General features: G+C 48.0%; 1 protein-coding gene across 1 annotated transcript; it reads right to left on the reverse strand.

The window, feature by feature from the left end:
- On the reverse strand, positions 1 to 26,603 carry PRCC (proline rich mitotic checkpoint control factor). The gene is made up of 7 exons (XM_084769711.1): positions 25,859 to 26,603; positions 14,024 to 14,071; positions 10,401 to 10,967; positions 8,355 to 8,450; positions 3,482 to 3,625; positions 1,643 to 1,708; positions 1 to 410 (listed from the first exon to the last, which is right to left on the reverse strand). The coding sequence occupies exons 1-7, from the start codon at positions 26,318 to 26,320 to the stop codon at positions 324 to 326; spliced, it is 1,470 nt and encodes a 489-aa protein (XP_084625837.1). The 5' UTR covers positions 26,321 to 26,603; the 3' UTR covers positions 1 to 323.
- Positions 26,604 to 27,540: the final 937 nt, after the last annotated feature.

The raw sequence follows: 27,540 nt of genomic DNA on the forward strand, positions 1-27,540 counted from the left end.
TCGGTGACACTCAATGTTTTATTTCAACAGACATCCCGGTTTAAAAAAAAAAAATGTGTGGGAGAGTTCAACATCTCATCACACCAGACAGGGAGCAAAGCTCCCAACCAAGAACTCTTCGTCTTCGGGCGCCACTCAAGTCTTTCCAGCCCCAGCACAGAACGGAGCTGGGTTTTCTAACTTGTTAAGAAAAATCTATCAAATATGTTCCTTCTCCCAGAGGTGAGGGCTGGGTCCTCAGGGTAGAGGCCCTGTACTTAGAGCAGCTGGGGTTCTGGAGGTGAAGCTAGGGCTGGGCCAACTGTGCCATCAGTTCCTGAGCCCTAGAATCCGTATTTGGCTTGGGTCTGTCGGCGACTGAGCTTGTTTTCTGACCAGGTGTTCTTCAGCTCCAGCTCCCGCTCCTTAGCCTAGAACACAGAGGGTCGGGAGGGTCACAGCGGGCAGGTGATCTATCAACAGAATGGCTTGGAATCACTACAGGCTCTGGCCATGATAAATTCACACTGGACCACTGGACAGCTCAGACCCAGCTTTAAAAAAACAAAACAAAACAGATAAAGCTACTATTGAAAGAGCCCTCCGGGGGGTGGGGGGACTGGCAAGATGGCTCAGTGGGTAAGCCAGGGGTAGTGATGCACGCCTTTAATCCCAGCACTTGGGAAGGCAGAGGCAGGTGGATCTCTGTGAGTTCGAGGCCAGCCTGGTCTACAAAGAGAGTCCAGGACAGCCAAGACTACACAGAGAAACCTTGTCTTGAAAAACAAAAAAGATGGTTTAGTAAGTAGAGGTCCCTGCCACTAAGCCTGATGGCTGAGTTCAGTCCTTGGGTCTTGCATGGTGGCCATGTAAGTACACACAGACACACACACACACAATAAATATCGTGTATTAAAAATAATCATAATAAAGGGATGAAGCTCAGTTGGTAAAGTTCTGGCAGGAAGCACTGGGTTCTATCCCCAGCACCTTAGAAACCAGGCAGAGAGGCACACTCGTAAATCTCAACAGTCAGGAGGCTCCCACAAAAATCAGAAGTTCAAAGTCATCCTGGGAGATAGCCTAGGATGCTTGAAACCCTGTCTCAAAACACCCAAAAGAATCCTGTAATAAGCCACGTCACTTCCCTCTTTCATAACACGGTTTCTCTGTGCACCTGGACCTGAGTCCTGTGTACGCGGGCCAGAGGGGAATGACAATGACACAGCCTCCCCCTAGTGGCCACACGGAGAACAAGAGAAGACGCCTACCAAAAGGGTGCCTAGACCTGGGCTGCAGCCACCTTCTTTGTTTTTTTTTTTTTAAAGACAGGGTTTCTCTGTGTAGCCCACAGAGATCCGCCTGCCTCTGCCACCCAAGTGCTGGGATTAAAAGCATGAGCCACCACTGCCCAGCTTCTTATTAGCTCCACTTCCTAGCCCCAGTTTTTTTTTTATGTACATTGGTGTTTTGCCTGCATGTATGTGTGTGTGAGGGTGCTGATCCCTGGAACTGGAGCTACAGACAGTTATGAACCGCCATGTGAGTGCTGGGAACTGAACCCAGGTCCTCTGAAAGATGCTCTTAATCGCTGAGCCATCTCTCCAGCCCTGTAGCCCCAGTTTTAATGAAGTCCTGTGGGCGGAGCCCTGAGCATCCTCACCTGATGAATCAGGTAAGTGATCTGGTGTTTCCGCCGCTGCTGGCCGGTCGGCTGCTCACCTTTCTTCTACAAGGGAAAACAAAAACAAAATCCATAGTCCTTAATACACAGACAGAAAGACATATGTGTGCCTGCACAGTGTAAGGCTGATGAGCTGAGACATTAGACACACACCCTAATCCTTGGGGAGTAAGTCAACTTGGAGCTGACTCTGTGTCTGCATACTTATAAAGAACCAGGGTGAAAAACAGATCTGGGCTGAGAACACATGCTAGAAGCAGCCTGCTAATCCCCAGCAGACTGGCTGTACTCTGAGGTCAGGACAGGAATTACCTTGTCTCTTTCATAACCTGCTCTCTCTCTCTAGCCCAAGCTCTGGGCTCTGCCAGTGGACACAGGCCTGCAGTAAGTCTAGGACAGCTTTCATGCCATGGAATGTGATCTACTGACCTCCCCAGAACCCCTAACCATCTGCCCCTTAAACCTTCTTCATTTCTGTCCCCTTCTCTGCAGTCTGACTCCTGCCTACCACTCACCAAGCCCTCCCACCCCTCAGCTTTGGCTGAAACCCTACTGTCCTGCCCTAGGACGTGCCACCTGCCCCGGGCTCACCAAGCTCAGTCTCACTCATCCCCATCTGTCTTCCAGCCTCCACCAGTAACTACATTCAACTCCAAACCGCACTTCAATGCGAACGATTTGCTGTCAAAATCTATACCGGTCTGAGCTTTCACTGTGTGGTTTTTCTGTCCTCTGCCAGAGCTGTCTCGGGCTAGAAGCTTCTTCGCCAGCCCCACCCAACTCTCACAACTCCTCCCTAGAGTCTCCTCAGCACTTATGTAATCAATTTGCACTGTAATCATTTACACTCCAGTGTCCTTAAATCTCTTCCCAACTCTGCTGTCAACTTCTTGAGGATAGGGGCTCTATCCTTTCTTCTCTCGTAAAAAGCAAGCTCAACAAAATGAAATGGAACAACACCCTAGAGCTGGGGAAAGACCAGACTCTACCTGCTCTACTGCATGTCACTAAATGTTACAATTGAAGGTGATGTGCACAGACTTCCAGTGCATCCCACAGTGAGCACTCACACCAGCAGCTGCTCGTGTGACGATGCCTCTCAAACCTAGCAGAGTCCTTTCTCCTAAGTGGTTTTTCCAGTAAACAGTGATAGATCTATGCTACTCCAACCACAATCCTTTGCTCCATTCTGCATGACCACCAACACGCAGTTAAAATAAATGAGGGGGGCCTGGACAGCCATCTGTGACCATAGAACAAAGAAACCAAATGCAGGGGGGCGGGTGCAGATGAAACCCTTGACCTTGCTGTTGCTGGCACGAAGCTCATATCCAGCTACTGCGCCATGGCAAGCTCATAAGTATCCACACTTGCTGTACTCAGTTGCTAAGTGAAGAAACAGTCACCATACTGACTGAAGACAATGAGCTGGCGCGGGAAACAAGAGCATTCAGAGACAATACACTATAGGAACAGTGGTGAGAAAAGAACAGCATGCCTGGGACCCGGGGCCTAGAACCTCGGAAGATCTACTATGCCCACTCCCCAAAGACAGACTGGGCCAGTTCCCGGAGTAACAACATGGAGACTGGTGCGATCACAGGGAGGACAGCTGTAGATTCTGAGCAGTGGGAAGAGATGCACACACCAGAGATCTTCCCGACAGCGGGAAGCCGCTCAGGCATTCATTCTCAGCAACTACCCGGCACCGGCAGCTGGACAGCTGTTAAGATTCTGTCGAGTTCTGAGAGGCGAGAGCTAGAGGTGTGTCAAATGACAATAGGTGGATGAGGAGTGCCAAATGTCCCTCAGGCGTACCTTGCTGAAGGACTTCATGGTCTTCTCTTCCGTCAAGGACTTGGTCATCCACTGCTGAGCTCCACTGAGCTGGTCGTCACCTTTGATCTCCACAAAGTTGATTTCCTCTCTCCCTCGGTTCCTCTTGCCCTGCAGCCGCTTAAACTGAAAATGAAAAGAAGTAAGCAGAACTGCAGCGTCTAGAGTGGGTGAGAGAGAGAGAGCCACTGCTATGGACCCGGTCTCCAGTGCGGACAGCACGGGACTCTCTCTGTGAAATACTGCCTTTTACCCTGATGTCCACCTGTTTCCACGGTGCCAGGTGAGAAGGGCTGTTTCTCAGGAGGTCTCTTGGACTCAGAGACTGGGTGACCAAGATCCAGAAGTGCAAACCAGGTAACTGTGCCTGCCCAAAAAGTCTATTGCAGCTTTCTTCCTTTCTGTTTTTGGACACAACCATGATGGCCTCAAAATCAACATCCTGCTGCCTCAGTCTACCAAGAATTAGAATTACAGTTTTCAAATTAAGACACAGGCTGCAATCCCAGGACTCAGGGAGGCAGAGCAGGCAGATTCAGTGAGTTCAAGACCAGCCTGGTCTACATAGTGAGTCCAGTATGGCAAAGGATACATAGCAAAATCCTGTCTTGAAAAACAAAAACAAAAACAAAAAAAAGAAATAAAAAGAATTGAGAGTAGGCCTGTCAGTAGTGGTGCACTGATGTACAAAGCGAGTTCCAGGACAGCCAACCTATACACACACATACACACACACACACACACACACACACACACACACACACACACACACACACACACACACACACACACACTTGAAGGCAAGGGGCTGGACACATGGTGCAGAAGCTAAGGAGCACTGGCTGTAGGGTCAATTATGAGCACCCAAACAGTCTCTAACTGTTTCAGGGGACCCAAGCCCTCTTCTGGCCTCCATGTGCATTGCATGCATATGGTACACACAGGGAAAACAGCCAAACACATAAAATAAAAATAAATAAAAGAGAGCATGTGTGTTTTGTTGTTGTTTTGGTTTTTTGCAACAGGGTTTCTCTGTGTAGCCTTGGCTATTCTGGACTACCCTTGTATACCAGGCTAGCCTCAAACTCACAGAGATCCATCTGCCTCTGCCTCCCAAGTGCTGGGATTACAGGTATGTGCCACCACAGTGTTGTTTTTTTAAAGAACTGAGAGCAAACTGAGTGTGATGGCAAACACCTGTAGTCCCAACTATTTGGGAGGCCAAGATAGGAGAAATCTTTAAGGTCACACGTTTATTTTTTTTCCTGTTTTTATTTTACTGTTACTTGGTGTCACTTTTTCCTTTTCCTTACATTTAATTTGTGTGTATGTGTATGTGAGAGAGAGAGAGGAAAGACAAGGTATGCATGTGGTTGTGGTTCGCTAGAGTACGTACATAAGTGTGCACTAAGCCCGCACAGGGGTTTGTGGTTCGCTAGAGTACGTACATAAGTGTGCACTAAGCCCTGGTTCCACGCCCCCCCCCCCCAGCACTGTGTAAACTGGCCTGATGGCACACGTGTATAATCCCAGCATTCTGGAAGTGGAAGTGGAGAATCAAGGCAATCCCTGGCTACGTAGGGTGCATGAGATGCGGTCTCAGAGCGAACAGGAAACCCAGCAGTTCTCGCCCCACCTTTCGCTTCTCACTGGATGGGTATCAGCCATCATCAGAGCCCACCCCAAAGAACTGATGAAGAAAGAGATTGTGGGATGGGGAGTGAGGGGCCTCAGAATCCCTACAGTGCTCTACGATACTCCTGGTTTCTGTCCTCGGGAAGAGAAGAAGGGAGGGAGGGCGGGACAACAGCCATAGGTATGGCAGTTCACGCCTGTAAGCCAACACTGAGGAGGGCACGGCAGAAGGACTGCCATCGCTTTGAGACCAGAACCCTCATGGAGGAGGAAGGGAAGGACGGAGGGAGGAAATAGAAGGACAAAACAGAGAGAAAGGAACAAAGGAAGGGAAGGAGGAAGAAAAGCCACCCCCTAAAGCAATGGCAAGCTTCCCTGAGAGCCAGGACCTGCTGTGAGCACTGCCACCCTCCTGTGCTCCCCGTGGCCACCAAGTGAAGGGCTCAACCACTGCACCTGGGGTAAACGCACAGGCTACCAACCAAAACACAGGTTAAAAAGGACACACACCTTCTGGGGCAGGTGAATAGAGAATTATTTTTCCTAAGGACTGACTGCAACTTCCCTACAGACGGGACAATCTGTCATATCTTGGAAGGCCACAAGACTTGCTTCATTTTGCCTGTCAGGCAGGTTAAAGCCAGGATCATAGGTGCTGAGTGTCTCTCAACATTCATTTTCACCTTCTTTGTTGTAAATATAGCAATAATCCAGCCAGATTACCACTCAACTAACAAGCTTTATTTCATGGGCTTTCCTGAAAACAGATCTGGCCATGAGACCATAATCTTACCTAGTCACAGTCCTAGCAAGTACCCTCGGGAGTTCCAGAAGCCCTCAACTGAGACAGGAAACAGCCCCCCTTTTTTCTCCACCCTGCTGTAGCTCCCATGCAGAGATGATGGCAAGCGTCCCAGCTGCTAGCATGAGAATCCAGACAACAGTCTAGAGATTACAGCGCAGCTCAGAAGAGACCTTCCGCACACCAGCCCTGGCCGGCCCACACCTTCTGTCACAAGCAATATCTTAACTGCCATTACACAAACTATTGTTGCTGGGGTCTTGTAGAATGGTTTGGGAAGAGGAAACCCCAACTGAGAAGACTGGTCTGCTGGCAAGCCTGCAGCCACCTTCCTGATTGCTGACTGATGTGGAAGGGCCCAGCTCACTGTGGGTGTTGCCCACAGTTCTGGGCTGGTGGTCCTGGGTGCCATACAAAGGCAGGCTAAGCCGGGCATGGTGGCGCATGTCTTTAATCTCAGCACTCAGGAGGCAGAGACTGGTGGATCTCTGTGAGTTCAAGGCCAGTCTGGTCTACAAAGTGAGTCCAGGACAGCCAAGGCTACACAGAGAAACTCTGTCTCAAAAAAACAAAACTAACCAACCAAGCAAACAAATAAATAAACAAACTCTTGAGTCAGGCGTGGTGGTACAAATCCTGTCTCAAAAAAGTGAAAATAAAAAAACAATAAAGATAAACTCACCCTGAGCATGGCAGCCTTTAGTTCCAGCACTCAGGAGGCAGAGAGAGTTGGATCGCTGAGTTCAAGGCCAGGCTGGTCTACACAGTGATTCCCAGGACAGCCCAGAGCTACACAGAAAACCTTGTCTCAAAAAACAAAAAAATTAAATAAAATAATAAAAATAAATTCCCTGTAATCCTAACTCAGAATCCTGAGAACAGAAAGCCTGCAAGTTCAAAACCACATAGTACCATCCCATCAAGCAAGCAAACAAAACAAAAACAAAAGCAAAACCTAAACAAAAGAAAATTTCCTTCAGCTTCAGATTTGAAACCTGGTGTCAAAAATGGTCATTTGTGGGACTGGAGAGAAGTCTCTGGTAAGAGTGAGTGCTGCGCTCATGGCCAGGTGTGGTGGCGCATACCTTTAATGCCAGTAGTAGCAAGGCAGAGGTAGGCGGATCTCTGAGTTCGAATCCAGGCTGTTTTACAGAGTGAGTCCTGGACAGCCAAGGCTAAACAGAGAAACCCTGTCTCAAAAAAAAAAAGAGTGAGTACTGCTCTTGCAGAGGATCTGAATTTAGTTCCCAGCACCCACAGCAGCTCACAACTGCCTATACCCACCCAGCTCCAGAGGACTGACCCGTCTGGTCTCTGCAGCAACTGACACTTATATGCATATACCCTGACACAAATACACAAACATATATAGAACAAAAAATAAAATACATCCTGTTTTTTGTTTGTTTGTTTGTTTGTTTTTTGAGAGAAGGTCTCTCTGTGTTAGCCTTGGCTGTCCTGGACTTGCTTTATAGACCAGGCTGGCCTCGAACTCACAGTGATCCACCTGCCTCTGCCTCCGGAGTGCTGGGATTAAAGGTGGGTGCCACTATGCCCGGCAATAAATTCTGTTTTTTAAAAAGGCCACCTGTGGGCTGGAGAGATGGCTCAGAGGTTAAGGACACTGACTGTTCTTCTAGAGGTCCTGAGTTCAATTCCCAGAAACCACATGGTGGCTCACAACCATCTATAATGTGATCTGGTGTCCTCTTCTGTCCTGCTGTTGTATGAGCAGGCAGAGCACTGTATACATAATAAAAAACAATAAATCTTTTTTTTTTTAAGCCAGTAAGTTTTTTTTTTTTTTTGGTTGGTTTTTCGAGACAGGGTCTCTCTGTGTTAGCCTTGGCTGTCCTGGACTTGCTTTGTAGACCAGGCTGGCCTCGCACTCACAGTGATCCACCTGCCTCTGCCTCCCAAGTACTGGGATTAAAGGCGTGCACCACTACGCCTGGCTCAATAAGTTATTTTTTAAAAGGCTCAGGATAAGACTGTGTGGTCCACTGCTTGTCTAGCAAACACAGACTTTGTGTCTGATCCCTAGCACAGAAAATAGAGTGTCATTTTGGCTGTGTGGGGGTTTGAGTAAGAAGTGTCTCCCACAGGCTCAGGTATTTGAACATGGTCCCTAGCTGGAAGTACTGTTTGGGAAGATGGTCCAGGCTTGCGGGACACTGTAGTGGGCTATGAGGGTTTATACCCTTGCCCCAGTTTCCCTGTCTTTGCTTCCTGTATGTGAGCTCTCAACTTCCCACCTATTCCTACTGTCAGGCAAGCTGCTCGATTCCACGCCTCCCCACCACAGTGGCCTTCATCCCTTTGGAACTGCAAGCCCAAATAAACCTTCTATAGGTTGCTTTTGGTCATGGTATTTTCTCATAGCAACAGAAAAGTAACTAATACATTTTGTTAACTCACTGCTTCATCATCAATGAAGGAGGCATCTGGGGCAATTTCCTGGGGAGGGACCAGAGCCGGGTCCGGTGCAGGATAGTAGCCACCACTGTAATAATCCTAGAGCCAAACAGAAAGAAAACATACAACTGAGGGTACAATGGAGACATAACAAAGCCCACTGCATGGAAAAAGCAAGAGAGGCCTACACCAAAGCCCCTCAGACTAGCCCCTCTGGTTCACCAACCGACTCACACCATCCAGGCAGAGGGGTGGGCACTGTTTTAGAAGATGACGAAGAAAGTACATTTTCTCCTGCTGTGCCCTGCTCCCTTAGCTGCTTCCCAAGGTAACTCCCACCTCAGCTCTCTTGCCCTTAGCTAGCTTGACATGTTTGTAAGACTTGATGTTAGACAGCTCTAACTCCTCTTGCCTCAGCGTTAGTGCACCAGTACATTCAAGCTGCCTTACTGTCCCATTGCCTGAAAGGCCCCTAAGAAGAATGAGCTAAGTGGAAAACATACTTCATGTTCATCACACAAGAAAGGAGAACATAAAAACCCAAAGCAGCCAGGCGTGGTGGTAAGCATCTGTCATCACAGCATGGGGAGGTTGAGGCAAAAGAGTGGGAACTCAGATTTGAGAGGCCAGGAAAGGAGGGGAGAAGGGAATGAAGAAAAAAGGAAACTATCCAGGGCAATTAGGGTCTGGATTTGATAGAGTAGTATTCACAGTAACATACACTAATACTTAAAGTGCTTCAGTTTGCACCTGTTGCCTCAATGGCATCTCCACACAGCAACCACCTCCCCCTCTCCTATAGCCCTGCAGGGAACATACACTGTTTGAGACTTAGGAAAATCTTAATATTTGCCTAATGGAGAGGTGGCTCATCAGCTCAGAGCACCGGCTGCTCTTGCAGAGGACCCAGGTTCAATTCCAAGCACCCACACGGTGTCTCTAAACCATCTGTCACTGTAGTTCCATGAGATTCAACACCCTCTGCTGGCCTCAGAGGGCACCAGGGATGCAGATAGTGCACAGACATACATGCAGGTAAAGCACCCATTCATATATGATGAAAAAAGTTAGAAAAACACTGCTTCCAAAACCTGGGCTAGTTCTCCTTCCCCACTTTGAAATGTCTTTCTTCTCCTATCAACAACAGTAAGTTAGTGTACAGTGCCTGAGCTAGCCACTCTCTTTCTGAGCTAGCCACTCCCTTTCTCAGCTCACGAGTGACCAATCATAGCAGGCTGTGAAGCTGAGCTTCTACTAATGGGGTAAGAGACAGTCACCACCTGAGTTAAGGATGAAACAGAGGCTATCTTGACACTGTGCTGGCCAGCTGAGTGGGTTCCAGGTACCCATTCTGCAAAAAGGAACTGCTGTGCTGAGCTGCCTTCACCGCATGTGACAGTACCTGCTACCCAGAAGCTTACCCCAAACTCCCCTGCTCCCCAATATCCACATTCAAAGGGGCAGTTCTAAGATTGAGGCATTCCTCTCCTACCTCGCCTAAATCCCCTGGCCTACACTAAGCTTCCATTTTTAAAATGCTGTATTTGGTTAGTGTCTCCTGCTGATCCATGTGTTAAAGGCTTGGTCACCAGCTGCGGCTCTACAGGAAAGAGGCAGAGCTTACTGGAAGGAAGGAAGTCACAAGTGGTGTGACCCCTTTGATCCCAGCCCTTTCTTTTCCTTTAGCCTCCTCTGCCACACAGTTCAATGACACACTGCCCAACAGTAATGTAGCAAATGTATGTCACGGGCCCAAAAGCAATGCTGCAAAGAAACCATGGACTAAAGCCTCAGCCAAAATAAACCACCATTCGCCAGCAGATTACCTCAGGATTTCTATCACAGTGACTGAAAGCTAGCATGCAGAACGAAAGGGTCAGTGACACGATGCACCTGTCAACTCCCAATACTTGGGCAATTGAGATCCATACGGTTCAGAATAAAGGTAGTGTGCTTTGAGACCTAGTAGGTGTGAAATCAAGCAAAGTCACCCACGGGCCACAGCACTCGTTCAAATTCTCCTGGGCTGCCCTCTCCATCCTTACCCACCTGATAGTAAGCACCAGCGGCATTGGCGTCGCCATATGTGGAAAACTGATTGTAGCTGTAGTCATCCCCAGGCTTCGGCATCCAGGGGGCCCCACTTGACCCTGCTGCCATCTTAAACTCCAGGGGGGCATTGGCTGCATCGTCCTGGAAAGCTGGCTCTGGTTCTGTGCCTGGAGGCAGCTCCTCAGGGACAGTGGGGACAGGGTAAGGGTATGGCTCAACTCCAGGTGGCTCAGCCTTGTCAGGAAGGGAGAAAAAGTTCTCAGGAGCAACCTCCTCATCACTGTCGTCATCCTCCTGCGTGATCTGCTTCGTCACCTGCAGGGCAGCACTCTTGGCAGCAGCCTTGATGGCAGAGGGAGATGGAGTGGTGGTTGTGGTGCCCAAAACAGGAGCAAGTGAGGCGGGCTTGGTCTTAGAAGCCAGTCTAGAGGACTTAGCATCTGAGGAGACGTCTGAGGGTTTCCGGGAGAAGGCATGGGGCAGGAGCAACCTGTTAGTCTCTTTCACAGTCAGGTTTTTAGGTTGGGGGAGCAAGGCAGACAAACCAGTCCCCTCGCCGGATCCCTAGACCCAGGATTGGAATGGAGGAAAGAAAGGCACGTGAGACTTTGTTATACGCTAGCAACAAGGACAGACGGGGTCACAGCTCTGTGCGTCTTTGAGCCCCTCGGGGCCCTTGATGCTCCGTTATTGCCATGCACTCAGGCCTCCTGCTGCAGACTTACTGTAGCTGTTCCTTCCGCAACGAGAGGCCATCCCTTGTCTCAGCTCTGCCCAGCCTAGTGCCAGGATTATTTGACACAGATCCTACCCCAACTCCATGTCTTCAGTAAACAGTGCCCTCACCCTCACCTCATCCCTTCTCTTTAAAAACCTAAGTCTCAAGGCCAGAGAAATGACTCCGGAGTCAACAGCACTTGCACATCTTCTCCAGGCAACCAGGATTTAGTTCCCAGACCCACAGCAGAGCTCACAGCCTCTAGTGACTCCAGCTCCAGGGGGTCCAGTGCCCTTTGCTGACTGCAGCAGGCACCAGGCACACACATGATACATATATGCATCTATATCTATATCTGCCATCTATACCTACAAACACAAGTAAACAGGCATACACACAAAATAAATCTTAAAAAACAAGTGAATACTCAATTTCTCCCTCCTTTGAACTCATGATTAATTAAGCTCAAGATTCTGCTTAAGAGACACCTGTACGGCGCTGGAGAGATGGCTCAGAGGTTGAGAGCGCTGACTGCTCTTGTAAAGGACCCGGGTTCAATTCCCAGTACCCACATGGCAGCTCACAACTGTCTGTAACTCCAAGATCTGGCACCCTCACACAGACATACATGCATGCAAAACACCAACGCCCATACGATAAAAATGAATAAATTATTTAAAAAAAGAAGAAGAAGAGATACCTGTACATGCTGTTAAAAGGTCCCTCTGCCAACCCACCAAGGAAAGCCCTCTTTGTGTGGTGGTACGTCAACTGGCTAACGCCAGAGTCAAGCACTTCTCAATTTGTACACTAACTGGCCCCATCCATCCAGTTACTCTTACTACTAAGGCCAAGCATGATGGCCCACGGCCTTAATCCCAGAGCTCAGGAGGCAGAGGCAGGTGGATCTCTGTGAGGTTGAGGCTAGCCTGATCTACAAAGTGAGTCTAAGACAGCCATGGCTACACGTAGAAACCCTGTCTCAGAAACAAAACAAAACAAAACAAAACAAACAAAAACAAAAAACCTTCCCACACTAAATAAGAGGAGGTGGAGAGATGACTCAGAGGTTAAGAGCACTGGCTGCTCTTCCAGAGGTTCTGAGTTCAATTCCCAGCACCCACATGGTGGCTCGCAGCTATGTATAATATGATCTGATGTCCTCTTCTGACGTTCAGGCATACACGCAGGCAGAGTTCCTCTTACTCATATGAACTGCTTGGATTCTGCGCTCTCTATGCTGAAGGGCCAGTCTGCCCTACATGTAGGGAGGTATCAATAGGAGAGAGGAATAAGGTCACTGTGTCACTATCCTGGAACATTAGGGCATCTTCTCAGCCAAGAAGGAGTGAAGCAGGACTTCGGAGGCAAGCAGGTCAGGCAAAGAAGAGGTGTTCATTTGGAGAAGGGCCCTTCTCACTATCCCTAAGTTTATAGTACCAGAATGAGGTGCTGGGGTGGGAGGTCAAAAGCACTGCTTGGGCCACCTTTTTAAAAGTGCTCAACTTGGGGCTGGAGAGATGGCTCAGAGGTTGTTAAGAGCACTGGCTGTTCTTCCAAAGGTCCTAAGTTCAATTCCCAGAAACCACATGGTGGCTCACAACCATCTATAAAGAGATCTGGTGCCCTCTTCTGGTGTGTAGGTGTACATGCAGGCAGACTACTGTATATATAATAAATAAATCTTTAAAAAAAATTGTTCAACTTTTTAGCAGTCTGGGACCACAGCCACAGCAGGGCCAAATTACCACTGGATTTTACAGGTCAGCTCTATGTGCTCATCTGAAAGACAGGTTCTGTATTTGTGGGCACCTTTCAAGTAAGTCTACCCACTCCAGGAAGCCACCAGACAAGACAATCACTGGCCTCATTCAGCCTCATCATCGGGCTTCTTCAGTGCCTCTTCCCACTCACTATTCACACCCACACCACACAACCCTCACCAGTAAACAGTCTTCTTGACTTCCACATGACGCTGTCCTAAGACCTGCTGCAACTGTAAGTGACACCTAACAACCCGAGAAGGGACAGCCCCAACTCTGCACACAGGAGCTCCAAGACGAGCACTGCATAAGGCAGGACCACTCTTCTCCAAGATATGAGAGCAACACGCAACCAGAGTGTGCAGGCAGCTGGAGGCCACACAGGACGCCGAAGTACAGGTACTGGGACGAGGGGTAAGCAGCGAAGAGCAGGAAGGTCACTCAGTTGAGACTTCTGGTCTTGACTGCAGAGAAGCAGTCAAGTACAACAGTTGCTTGGACTCTCCAGGACCAAACTTGGGCTCTGGAGTCAGCTTGACACAGTAGAATCCCAGCTCCACCCACACTACTGTCTGACTTTGGACAAATTCCTCAGTTTCCTCGCATAAACTAAGATAGTCATAACCTAGGATTGTAGGCTCTGTTTTTGTTTTTTTTTTTTAACAATTAAACTTTATTATACAACCCAACTAGCTTACACAAGAGGGAAAAAAGGTTAAAGGGAAAAAAGAGTGAGCCTTCCGGTATCCCGTTCCACGGGACGGGTCCCTAGGTGTCTCTGGCCTGCGTGCTGATCCACGTGTGTTCAAGCCCGGTCTGAACCTCTTGTTGCTCTCCCCTCCCTGCCTGCCTGTGTCACGTGCAAAGGGCGGTCTCCCACTGAGGGTCGATTAGAAAAACAATAGTCCAGGTGGAGTCCCCAGGTCCACTTCCTGAATTCCAGGCCCAGGATGGCTCCATCCAGTCTATCTCAAAGTTAATCTAAGGGAGGCAAGCTACACTGGAAACCTAAGTCAGACTAAAAGAGTCTTCAAATACCTACAACTGTGCTAGCCCTCAACTGAAAAACCTCTGGGCACTTTAAGTTCTACCTTTCTAGAAACAATAAGAAGAGAAGAGCAATGGAACATCAAGCTTACCTGCAGGACAACTTTCTTCTTTGTAGGTTCATCTTCCTCAGAATCTGACTAAGAGAAAAAGGAACAGAATAAAGCATAACTGTTTTAGAACAGTAAAAGAAACACACTCATCTGGGCGTGGTGGTGCAGGCCTTTAATCCCAGCATTTGGGAGGCGGAGGCAGGCAGACTGCTGTGAGTTCAAGGCCAGCCTGGTCTACAAAGCGAGTCCACAACAGCCAAGGCTACACAGAGAGACCCTGTCTCAGAAAAAAAAGAAGAAACACATTCAACAAACATTTATGAAAGACTGAACAGAGAGGCCATTAAGTCTGTGCCCACCTTTGCAGAGGTAGTCACAGGAACCCTGTAAGACTTTGTCTCAAAACAAACCAACTTTTGAGCTTTTTATTTGTTTTGAGATTGTTACTCACTATGTAGCCTTGGCTGACCTGGAACTCACCATGCAGACCAGGCTGGCTTCGAACTCTCAGATATCTGCCTGCCTCTGCCTCCTGGATGCTGGGATTGAAGGCGTGTCCACCTAACCCAGCCTCTGAGCTTTAATTAGTTCAGTATCAGTTTCTGAGCATCTTCTAGTTGAGGAAAGATGAACAGCAAAGGTTTTGGGGGAGGGGGTTGTTCTTTTTTTTTTTTTTGGTTTTTTGAGACAGGGTTTCTCTGTGTAGCCTTGGCCATCTTGGACTCACTTTGTAGACCAGGCTGGCCTCGAACTCACAGCGATCCGCCTGTCTCTGCCTCCCGAGTGCTGGGATTAAAGGCGTGCGCCACCACACCCGGCCTTTTTTTTTTTTTGGTTTTGTTGTTCATTTTTATTTTTTGTTTTGTTTTGTTTTTTATTGAGACAGGGTTTCTGTGTAGCCTTGGCTTTGTAGTCCAAGCCGGCCTCAAACACACAGAGATCCTCCTGTCTGTGCCTCCTTGAGTACTGGGATTAAAGGCATGTGCCACCATGCCCAGCTGGGTTTTATTTGTTTTCTAAGACTGTGTGTGTGTGTGTGTGTGTGTACACGTGTGTGTATATACATGCACGCGCACGCATGTCCACATGTAAGTGTATGCTATGTAAGTGTGCCCAAGGAGGCCAGAATAGTGCATCAGACCTCCTGGAGCTGGAATTACAAATGATTGTGTACCTTCTAACCTGGGTACTGGAAATTGAACTCAAGACTTTTACAAGACCAGTATGAGCTGTTAGCCACTGAGCCATCTTCAGTCTCAAGGATAGAAAGTTTAGCCGGGCGTGGTGATGCACGCCTTTAATCCCAGCACTCAGGAAGGAGGCAGAGGCAGGCAGATCACTGTGAGTTCCAGGCCAGCCTGGTCTACAAAGTGAGTCCAGGACAGCCAAGACTACACAGAGAAACCTTGTGTCGGAAAAAAAATAATAAAGGTTAAATTTTCTTTTTAGCACACAGATGCACACACACTCACACATACACATAATGAAAAGTAATAAAAATGTTTAAAAGTTGTTTTAAATAAGTACATTCTAGAACCAGGGAGGTGGTTTAGCAGGTAAAAGCACTTGGCATGCAAGCCTGACAATCTGAGTTTGTTTATTCCCTGGAATGCACATAAAAAGCCAGATACAACAGTGCACATCTGTGTTCCCAGCATTCCTACAGCAAGAATGGAAACCAAAGAACTGCTCAGAAGCTCCCACACTGGAGCAGACCGTACAGCCGCAGAACAAGAGCCCCTTCCTCAGCTAAGCAGATACTCCCCAAAGCCCCCTGAGCACCAATGTGCCTGCACTGACACATGTACAAATAAGTACATATGCATACAAACACATAAAGTTTAATTATGTGTTATTTTGTGGAGAAGGGCACATGTGCCATGGACAGCATGTAGGTCAGTGGACAGCTTTCAGGAGCTGGTTCTTTCCACAGGCTCCAGATGCTGAGCCCACCTCAGGCTGCACAGCCAACACTTCACCTGCTGAGCATCTCACCAGCCCCAAAGTGAAATCTAAATTAGGGCCAGTGAGACGCTCAGCTAGTCAAGGTACTCGTTACACAGCCCCAGCAACCTCAGCGCCACCCCATCCCTATACAAAGCTGTCCTGTAGTCTCCACACACTTACCAGGGGGGAAATGCAGCCACTCAGTCTCCCCAGGCTAGCTAGGACTCCACTTAACCTTGGCACAGCTAAGACTGTATGGGTTACAGGAAAATGCACAGAAGCCAAGCTTCTAGCAGAGCTAAGGATTCTCCATCCTAGCTGCCTCACCACAGTGAACAGCACCATCTGACCTGAGCGTGTTCAACCCCCTCTCTCTCTCCAATCCCCATTCCCTGCTGAAATTAAGGTGTGCCACTACTGCAGTTTAGAATTTATTTTCTAAACACATACACAAACATCCCTATGTGACTGACCATTTCAAATAAGCCAATACTTCTGGATCTAGAGATTGCTATGACTATTCATATTCACCCTTCTCTGATCTTCTACTGAGAGCCCTTTATAAGTTATCCTGTGACAAAGATCACCATGACAGACTCCAGGAAACAAACCATCAAGGAAGCTATTTTAAAAATATAATAATAATAATAATAATAATAATAATAATAATAATAATTTTAAAAAGACAAAAAGCTAAGGGGCTAGGGAGATGTCTCAGTGGATGTTTGCTGTGAAAGGGGACCTGAATTCATAACCCCAGTACCATGTAAAAAGCCAGGTATAGCCGCATGTGTTTGTAATCCCAATATTGCAGGGAAGAGAGACAGTCAGATCCTGGAGCTTGCAAACCAATCAGCCTGGCAGAAATGCTACGTGTCAGGTTCAGTGAGAGACCTTGTTTCAAATAAGATGAAATGCTAGTGAGATGGCTCAACAGGTAGAAAAGCATCCACATGCAGGCCTGATGTTCAGATTAAGTCACAGGTGGCAAGAGAGAAGGCTCAGAGACACTGCAGCCACAAAGGAAGATCAGGGGACCAGTAGATGAGGAAATAGAAGGCAACACACTTCCTGCCCCTTTTACAACCCTCACCAACCTGCCCCCAGAAGAAGCTGGAAACGTGGAACTCTATTATACACTATAGAGAGTTATGGTGCTATAGAGATCCACCTACCTCTGCCTTCAAGGTGCTGGGATAAAGGCATGGGCCACCTGGCTTCCCCCTGCCTTACCCCCAAGACACAGGGTTTCTCTGTGTAGCCTTGGTTGGCCTGGATTCTTTGTAGACCAGGCTGGCCTTGAATTCAGAGATCTGCCTGCCTCTGCCTCCCGAGTGCTGGGATTACAGGTGTGAATTATAGCACCCGGATTAGCTTTTTACTTTTTTAAAGACAGTGTTTCATCATATGGCCCTGACTAGTCTGGAACTCACAGTGTAGATCAGGCTAGACTGGAACTCACAAAGAATTTCCTGCCTCTGCTGGGCAGTGCTCTTAACCTCTGAGCCATCTCTCCAGGTCCCCTCAGCACTGGTTTTTGAAACCTGGCATGGTGGTACATGCAGTTAGTAATCTCAGCACTCAGGAGGTAGACACAGGAAGAGCAGAAGTTCAAGGCCATCCTAAACTATAGTAAATTTGAAACCAGCCAGGGGCTACATGAGACCTTGACTCAAAAAAAGAGGAAAATACCATGAATATAGCTTCATATATTATGTAATATAAAATGGAAGAAGTATGCTTAGAGCTATTTCAGAAATTCTTGAGAGCTAGAGATGGCTCGGCAGTCAAGAGCATTTGCTGCTCTTCCAGAGAACCGAGGTTGGATTCCCAGCACCCACATGTGGCTCACAAATCTCTTCCAGCCTTCATTGGCACTGAACACCTGTGGTGCAGACATACATGCAGGCTAACACCAGACCCATAAAATAAAATGTAAAAAAGAAAAAAACTTTAAAAGCACTGCTGAAAACTGTACTCTAATCCTAAACCAAAATTCATTTAATGATTTTTTTTCTTCCTCTTTGTTTTGAGACAGAATCTCCTGTCATCTGGGGTGGCCTTAACTGACTGTACAGCCAAGGATCTTTTTCAATTTCTCCCAATCCTCCCACATGCTGGGGTTTCAGGTGTCAGCATCACCACACCTGGCATTCATAGAACTGTTTTTCGAGACAGGTTTTCTCTGTACAGCCTTGGCTGTCCTAGACTCACTCTGTAGACCAGGCTGGCCTTAAACTCACATCCACCTGCCTCTGCCTCCCAAGTGCTGGGATTATAAGCATGTGCAACCACGTCATATAACAATTTTTTAAACTTATTACATGTATTTATTTGTGCATGCTGTACCTTTAGGGGGCAGCCAGAGGACGACTTTTCAGAAGTAGTTCTCTCCTGCCACCCTGTGGATCCTGGTACTGAACTCAGCTCGTCAGGCCTGACAGCAAGTGCCTTTTCCTGCTGGGCCACCTTGCTGGCCCTCACTTAATGATTTTTAATGAAACTCAAGTAAGCAACTCAACTAAATTTTTTTTCCTTTTCTACTTCTTTTTTTTTTTTTTTTTTTTTTTTTTCGTTTTTCGAGACAGGGTTTCTCTGTGTAGCCTTGACTGTCCTGGACTCACTTTGTAGACCAGGCTGGCCTCGAACTCACAGCGATCTGCCTGCCTCTGCTTCTCGAGTGCTGGGATTAAACGCGTGCGCCACCCCGCCCGGCCCCTACCTTTTTATTTTAGAGGGTGTGTGTACACCACATGTATGAATAGAAGTTACAGGACAATTTTCAGGAACTGGGCTTTCTTTTTCCACCATGTAGGTTCCAGGCATAGAAATAAAGGCAGCTTAGTAACACCTGATCCTGTTCCCAGTCTCCCCTAAAAATTCTAAAATATGCTGATTTGATCCTTGCATACTGAGAAGTGATAGAAAAATATTAAAGGCTTTGTTTTCTGTAATTAAACCATATGCTCCTCCAGGGGCAAAAGACAGTATAAAGAGAAAAAATACTACAGCTCAGGCCTGGGACTGACTCGGTAGGTAACGTGCTTATGACGCAATCATGAGCACCTGAGTTCTGATACTTACAGCCCCAGTAAACCCAGGGATTTGCCAAGGTGGACTCTGCCGAGTGTTTCGGTCTGTTGTAGGTTCCCCATCTGTGGTGAGGAGACACTGTTCACAGCTCCCCAGGAATAATGTCACACAATGGTGTTGTGTCTAAAAGCACCGGAGGCCGACCTAAACTACATAGTGAGTTCTAGGCCAGCCCAGGCCTCGGAGTAAGACTGGGCAGTGGTGGTATTACTCTCTCTCTTCCTACCTTCACAAGAACCTACACGTCAACAGCCACTGCTGTCCTCCCTAGCTGCCAACAGTGACAATATGCACACCCAGAGACTGCTGAGCAGGAACGGAAACAGACATGTTCCATTAGGCTTAGCCCAGTGGGATCTGCTCATCTATCAGTGCTCATTCCCCGTGGCAGCTTCCCTCTTATCTGCTTGGGCTCTGGTTCCGAGAGACTCTCCAAAAAGCAATCGCTAGCTATCAGGGCCAGGAGCCAAGTAGGAAATCAAGGTTAAGAACAGACACCCCACCTCTCCAGACTCCAAATGAATTACACTATTATCCCATTAGCTAGACTCATCAACTTCTTTAACTCTTTGGGCTCTGTCTTCTCCGCCCTTTGGTTAGGACTTCCTTTTCTCTATCTCACTTCTTGTCCTCTCTGACTTCTGCCTGCCGTGGGCGGCCTTCTCCTTTTCTTTTCAGTAAGTACCAAAACAAAGCAAAGCACACCTAGGTTCAAATATAATCTCTGCCACTACTTCAAAACTATGTGGTTTGAGGCAACTTGTCTGTGTTCTCTAAACCGGTTTCCTTCTAGGTAAGCTAGAGTTAGGAGCCTAGCACCAAGGGCAGTAGCGGGGATGTGCAGGCCAGTAATCCTAGCACTTGGGAGGTGAAGGCAGGAGGAGCAGAGGTTGAAGGCCATCTTCACTGCATAGGGGAGCTACTGACAGCCTAGGCTAGACCTTGTTTTGAAGGGGAGAAAACAGCTCAGTGCCGTGCCAACATCTCCAGCAGATAGCCACAAACATTAGCAGGGCCCCAACCCCTGTTATGGCTGCTGTTTGAAACAGGGTCTCACTTTATAGACCAGGCCACAAACTACTGAGCCCAGCCTGCTTCTGCATCCTGAGGGCTGAGATTTAAAGGTGTGTGCCACCTTACTCCACAAGGAACCAGCCCTAAAATTTCTATTTGTGTCAGAATATCGTGAGAGAAAACTCTCACGTAAGACTTGTTATCCTAAGTCTGTCTTTTTCAGGACCTTCATTTCCTGGGCCTAGAAAAATCAACCAGTGATTTCTGTAAAGTTTCAGTAAGAACAAGAAGAGCAAGAAAGGGGGAAAAACAGATAATCACCCATTCCATGACCACCCCTCACTTAAAGTCAAAAGCTGAGCTTGTGGGCACATGCCTAGAGTCCCTGCACTAAGGACGCTGAAGTAAAACGATCTTGAATGCAAGGATAGCTGGAAACTGGGCCAAACACACAGTAAAACCCTGTGTCTGTCTGTCTGTCTGTCTGTCTGTCTCTCCCCCCACACACACATATGATGGGAAGGGCCTAAAAATGATGATGATTAAGGAAAGATAATTGAGGTTGATTTTGGACTGCACCTCCACATGTCACTCTACTTGGGTAACCTGGCCTTATGAAATCAAGTTCTTTTGGAAACTACAGTGAAGACTCAACTACAGTTTACATTGAGCAGATCTATAAAAGAATTAAAAATAAATAAATAATAAAGATGCTGTAGGTTCCCCTGCAACAAAGGTAAGAAGTACTAATTTCTAAGAAAAATTCTTTCTTTAAGGCAGTGAGCCTACCCATGTGTGGTGGTCTGACAGGAAATGCTCATAGGGAGTTGCTCTATTAGATGTTACCCTGCTGGAGTGGGCGTGGCTTTGTTGTGGGTGTGCCACTAGGGGGTGGGTTTGAGGTCTCAGAAGCTCAAGTCAGGCCTAGCGTGTCTCAGTCACTTCCTGCTGCTTGATTTCATAAGGCCATGGTCCTGGTTGGAAAGATGGCTCAGAAGTTAAAAGCACCGGCTGCTCTTCCAGAGGACCTGGGTTCAACCCCCAGCACCCCATGAAACTAACAACCAGCTCTATTTCCAGGTCTGGGGACTCCATGCCCTCTTCTGGTTTCCATGGACACTGCATGCATTTGGTGTACAGACACATTCACACAAAACAGCTATCCACCAAAACACAAGACCAGGTGGCTTGGCTGTGGTGTCGCATTCCTTTAATCTCAGCACTCAGCAGGCAGGCGGATCTCTGAGATTCCAGGATTTCTTCATAACCTTGGCTATCCTGGAACTCACTCTGTAGACCAGGCTGGCCTCAAACTCACAGAAATCTGCGTGCCTTGGCTGCAAGTGCTGGGATTAAAGGTGGGAGCTGCTACCACCCCCAGTTGGGAAACCCTGTCTAAAAAAAGTAAAAAAACAGCAGGGGGAGGCAGAGGCAGGCGGATCGCTATGAGATCGAGGCCAGCCTAGTCTACAAAGCAAGTCTAGGACAACCAAGGCTACACAGAGAAACCTTGTCTCAAAAAACCAAAAGAAAAAAAAAGTACAAAAAAACAAAAACAAAAACCAAACAAACAAAAATCAGGTCATACACACCTAAAAACCTTCAATCTTCTTAGGCTGCCTTTCCCCAAAAGCTATGTTCAAAGAACAAAACTACCAATTAGAATAGAACACACTGAGAAACAACCAGCTAGGGACTGACATTTCAGAGGACTACAATCACACTTTCGAACCTCAGTGGGTCATATAAAAAAAGTCAACAGGCTTCTGCTTTCTGCAACTTTCACCAACTTAAATGTAAGATTCTAAAGCCTGTACCATAAATCTTTTTTCTTTTTTGTGTGTTTGAGACAGGTTATTGCTATGCAGCCCTGTTGGCTATGTAGACCAGGGAGTTCCAAACTCATGGCATTCTTCCTGCCTCAGCACCTTAAGGGCTAGACTACAGGTGTGTCCCACCAATATGTTCTAATGCTACCTTTTTGCAAGAACTGAGCCTTGGGGCTAGAGAGATGGCTCAGAGGTTAAGAGCACTGACTGCTCTTCCAAAGGTCCCGAGTTCAATTCCCAGCAACCACATGGTGGCCCACAGCCATCTCTTATAGGATCTGATGCCTTCTTCTGGCATAAAAGTGTACATGCAGGAAGAACTGAGCCTTTCCACTGCTGTCACTGTGGAGAGAAGCATTCCCCAAATATAACAATTAGGCTGAAGTAAAGTCCAGGGGAAAAATAGGGGAGCGGAAAGAGACTGTGTTCCTGTTCCATTCACAGATGGATCTTTCTTTGGCCATAGTTAAATCAAGACCAAGGTTAATTTCAATGGTAAAATCTTAGACCAAGAAGTGACAATAAAATGACGAGAATAAAAGAACAGATGATACAAAGGTTTTTGGGTTTTGTTTTTTAAGATTTATTTATTCATTATGTATACAGTGTATGTGAGCCAGCAAGCCAGAAGAGGGCACCAAACCTCATTATAGATGGCTGTGAGCCACCATGTGGCTGTTGGGAATTGAACTCAGGACCTTCGGAAGAATAGACAGTGCTCTTAACCTCTGAGCCCCATCTCTCCAGCCCAAAAGAACATTTTGAAACAGATTAGGAAAGACTCTAGGATCTCCTAGAAAGAATTCATTTACGTTCATTCATTCAGAAAAAAAACTTACAGAGTGCTCTCCCTCATCAAGGAAATTTCTTTTTTTTTTTTTAAATTTTTTTTTTTTGAGACAAGGTTTCTCTGTGTAGCCTTGACTGTCCTGGACTCACTTTGTAGAGCAGGCTGGCCTCGAACTCACAGCGATCTCTCTGCCTCCCGAGTGCTGGGATTAAAGGCGTGCGCCACCACGCCTGGCCCATCATCAAGGAAATTTCTTTACAACAGATGAAGACAACTACTAATCAAAATGCAGAGCTGTGAGGCCCAGTCCCGGTGGACAGTGCTCCCACACCCAAGGCTCAGGGAACACTCAGAAGAGGGGGCAGCCAGAGGATCTGGGGGTTCGCTATGGGATTCAGTCTCCTAGTCACATCAGAAGCTACAGTGATAGTTTCACCAACATGGCAGCCTAAACATGCGCGGAACAAGGACAACAGCAACTCAGGAGGCCTGAAGCCCACACAAGCAACTCCAAGCAACTAAGGACCGCCAGGAGTGAGAGGAACGGTCCTCCCCAGGGAGGAGCACACCAACTGGGTGTCCAATAGCAAATGATCATCCCTGAAAACACACATGCAAATAATATATAGTCTGAGCAGGTTATATTTAGAAACAAATATACATGCATGTAACAACAATTAATGAAAAAAAGAGAGAGAGAGAGAAACAGACCATGGATTTAAAATAAGCAAAAGGGGCCAGCCAGCCAGAAATACGAACGAACGAAAGGGTTTGGAAAGAGAAGGGGAAATGATATCATTAGATCATATTATATCTCAGAAATAAATTAAGTAAAAAAAAATGCACCAAGAACTGTAGGGAGCACTAGGGACACAACAGTGAGTTTGAAAAAAATAACCTCTGCCTTCATGGAGTTTGTATACCACAGAAAAAGAAAAGCTAATTATACAGTGTGCAATACGATGGTTAAACTACAGAGAACAAAGCAGGGCCAGGCACAGTGGCTCACACCTTTGACGCCAGCACTGACAAGGCAGAGGCAGGAGAATCTCCCTGAGTTTGAGGCCAAGCCTATGCTATGTAGCAAGTTCCAGGCCAGCTAGGGCTACACAGTAGGACCTTGTCTCCAAAAAAGGGCTGAATCCGGAAGAGGCAGGTGACAGGAAACTGCAGTGTGACCTGGGAGGCTAGAGGCGCTCACTGAGAGCATGCCTTTACGCCAAGGGGCCTTGTCTTCTTCTGCTCAAACATCTGAAAACATCATCAAGTCAGGCATGGTGACACACATCTTTAATCCTAGAACTCGGGAGGTAGAGGCAAGAGGATCTCTGAGTTCAAGGCCAGCCTGGTCTACTGGTCAAGTTGCAGGACATCTAGCACTACACAGAGACCAACTCAAAAATAAACAAGTAAATATAAAAGCAACATAAGCTTTGGCTACCTCGTCTAAAAATTATACCCTAATGCCCTTGACAGCATCTAGATGGTGAACCAGACTTATACATACCAGCTTTCCATCTCCAATAGGCTCATTCTCCACAGCTGTGGGGAGGGCGGGGACTGACTCTGACGTGAACTCTGGCACGCCCTATTTGATCACTTCCCCTTGGTGGGGAGGCCTGGTGAGACTCAGAGGAAGGGGAAGCAGGCTATCCAGACGAGACCTGATAGGCTGTGATCACAGGGTGGGAGGGGAGGTCCCCTCTGTCACAGGCATGGGGGAGGGGAATACCATGAAAGAGGGAGGGATGGGGGAACAGGAAGATACAAGTGAGGAGATAACAATGGGGATGTAATCTGAATAAATTAAAAAACAAAAGAAAAAAAAACCACCGGGTGTGGTGGCAGATGCCTTTAATCCCAGCACTCAGGAGGCAGGGGCAGGTGGACCTCTGTGAGTTCGAGGCCAGCTTGGTCTACAAAGTAAGTCCAGGACATCCAGGCTGTTACAGAGAGAAACCCTGTCTAGAAAAACAAAAAAAGAAAGTCTAAAAAAATGTCAAAAAAAAAAAATCTTACAAGTAGGGCGCGGTGGCACAGCACTGAGTCCTTTAATCCCAGCACTTGGGAGGCAGAGGCAGGCAGATCGCTGTGAGTTTGATGCCAGCTTGGTCTACAAAGCAAGTCCAGGACAGCCAAGGCTATAACACAGAGAGACCCTGTCTTTTTAAAAAAAAATTTAATAAAAAATAAAAGATCTTGCATCCTGGACTCCACCGAGCTCACATCTGTAAACAGTGTGTAAGGGCTAAGGATGTGGCTCAGCTGGGAAGAGGGCTTGCCTAGCATGCACGAAGCCCTAGGCGGGAGGCTCAGCAGCATAAAGCAGGCACAGTGGAGTTCAGCTGTAATCCCAGCACTGGAGAGGCAGATGAAGGACCAGGAGTTTAAATCTAACCTCAGCTACACAGTAAGTTTGAAGTCAGCCAGGGATACGGAGCCCTGGTTGTGAAAATTGTAATCCCAGCGACAAGGGGAGACTGAAGACAGTATAGAAAAGTAAAAATGGAAACAGGACTAGGGCTGCAGCTCAGCAGAAGAGTGTTTACCAAGCACGTGAGGCCACAGGTCCAACTCCCACTGTGTGTGTGTGTGTGTGTGTTATACTTTTTAATCCAGCACTAGGAGGTTGGAGGCAGGAGGATCACAAGCTGAAATCAAGCCTGGGCTACATAGTGAAACCATCTCAAAATAAATGAATATTTCATTTCTTCTCTAACTCCCCTCAAAAGACAGAGTCCCGGGGTCACATCCTTCAGGCCTGCCTATTTTCGGGATGGAGCAAAGGATAAGGCTGGTCCTGGGTGGTTCAACAGGAGCATGAAGGCAGCAGTCACTTCAGGCGCCACGTCTCACCCTGACCTCAGTCTGAGAAGAGAAAGCAACCCAAGACGAAGATGCTACAAGGGAAAGCAGTGTCCCTGTGCATGCGCCTCGGCCTGTCGGCACCAAGGGTACCGTGCACCCCTTTCTGCAAGGCAGGCCCAGCTTCCAGAACACCTCATGGCCCACATACCCTAACTCCCCCAAAGTTGGCAAGTTCAGCTGAATTAACCGCCTTATAAGAGGATTCTAGTCGCCTTGTGTCAACGGATGAGTTTTTTGGTTTTTTTGTTTTTTGAGCTCCACTATGGCTGCAAGTCCCTCCCACCCCTAAACTCAACCCCAACGGGGTTCGATGGGCCCCCTCTAGATACTCACCTCGCCCTTCTGCAGCTCTGGCGCCGCTATCCTCACCGGCTCGGTTCTCTTCTTTGGCTTGGGAAGCCCCAGGGAGGGTCCAGCGTTGCCCACAGCGGTGGGCAGACTCAGCCCGGGGCCCTGGGGCGCTGGCAGCCCCAGCCCCTCCCCAACTCCCGCAGCTTCAGCTGGGCTCACTCCGGCAGGTGGCGGGAAGCCACCCAGGCCAAAGGGCAGAGGCGGCGGAGGCTGCAGCCGGGGGTCTCCGGAGGGCGGGGGTAGCAACAGCGGCGGGGGAAAGGCTGGGGCCAGCATCTGGGGGGGCGGGGGCAGCAAGGCCTGCCCCTTGGGTGCGGGAAGAGAGGCGAACAGGCCTCCTAAAGCGGGCCCGGCCATAGGAGCTGCCACATCCTCTTCCTCCGGCTCGGGCTCGGGCTCATCAGGCTCACTATCATCGCTGCTGGCATAAGCAACCAGAGACATGGCGCCTCCCGCCTTTGGGACGCCCTTGCCGGCAGACTAGGCCTACTTGAGACCCCGGATGCCCCGGCGGCCTAGTAGGCCCCACCACTGGGCAAGGCGGGGAGCCGAAAAACGTCCACTGCTCCGTGCTCTAGAACTATCCCCGGCAGGAACCCATGGCCAGGGTTGATTTCCACCGAGTAAGAATTCCCGCTTCACTTAAGCTCCTAGCGCCAAGCAACTACACACAGCTAATGGCCGCCGAGTCACTCCGCCTACTATTCCGTCTCACAAACACAAGAACTACAATTCCCAGAGAACACTTTTGCAACAGCCCCATTCTCTACCTCAAGGAACTAGGTGCAAAGCATGGCGGGAGTTGTAGTCTGAAAGCGGAGCAAAGGGTGCGCAGAAAGACTGAGAGAAACTAGCCTCAGACGCGGGGATTCCTGGGATTCGTAGTTTGTTTGTTTGTTTGTTGTTTTTGTTTGTGGTGGTGGTGTTGCGTTGCAAGTCCTAGGTTACTACAAGTCCCATGGATCAGCGCGGTAATTACGGAAATACTTAGAGCATTTCGGTACTTGAAGTTCCTCAGAGCACAAACCTTAGGGTTTGTGGGAGCTGTGGTACTCTTAGAAACTGCAAGTGTTGTCGGGAAAGTGATGGTATTTGGGAAAGTGGAGGAGTAAATACCTTAAAGGGAAAGTTATTTGTAAATAAAATGGTGACGCTTCCAAGTCGACCTGGGAGTTAGAACAAAGCACACCAAGAAAAGCCAAAGCCCGAGGGAGGTGTATGAAATTAAGCTGCAAAACCAGAAAGAAAACGAGGTCGCAGGCATCTGAGAGTTGAAATAAAAATAAAAAGGAGGTGAGCCAGCGGCGAGGGCGCGCACGCCTTTAATCCCAGCACTCCGGAGGCAGAAGCAGGCGGATCTCTGAGGCCAGCCTGATCTACAGAGCGAGTTCCAGACAGCCAAGGCTGCACAGAGAAATCCTGTCTTTAAAAACAAAACAAAACAAAAGCCGGGCGTGGTGGCGCACGCCTTTAATCCCAGCACTTGGGAGGCAGAGGCAGGTGGATCACTGTGAGTTCGAGGCCAGCCTGGTCTACAAAGGGAGTCTAGGACAGCCAGGGCTACACTGAGAAACCTTGTCTCGAAAAACCAAACCAACCAAACAAACAAACAAACAAAAACAAAACAAAAAAGGAAGGCGATCATTTCCTTTGCTATATGGCTG

Source organism: Acomys minous (assembly GCF_964271855.1).
Source record: "Acomys minous genome assembly, chromosome: 19".
NCBI lineage: Eukaryota > Metazoa > Chordata > Mammalia > Rodentia > Muridae > Acomys > Acomys minous.

Coding starts and splice junctions, on each gene's coding strand:
- PRCC (XM_084769711.1), bottom strand. CDS start 26,320: ATGTCTCTGGTTGCTTATGCCAGCAGCGATGATAGTGAGCCTGATGAG. Junction 14,072..25,858: donor CAGAGCTGCAGAAGGGCGAG/GTGAGTATCTAG, acceptor TTTTTCTCTTAG/TCAGATTCTGAGGAAGATGA. Junction 10,968..14,023: donor AGAAGAAAGTTGTCCTGCAG/GTAAGCTTGATG, acceptor TCCTGGGTCTAG/GGATCCGGCGAGGGGACTGG.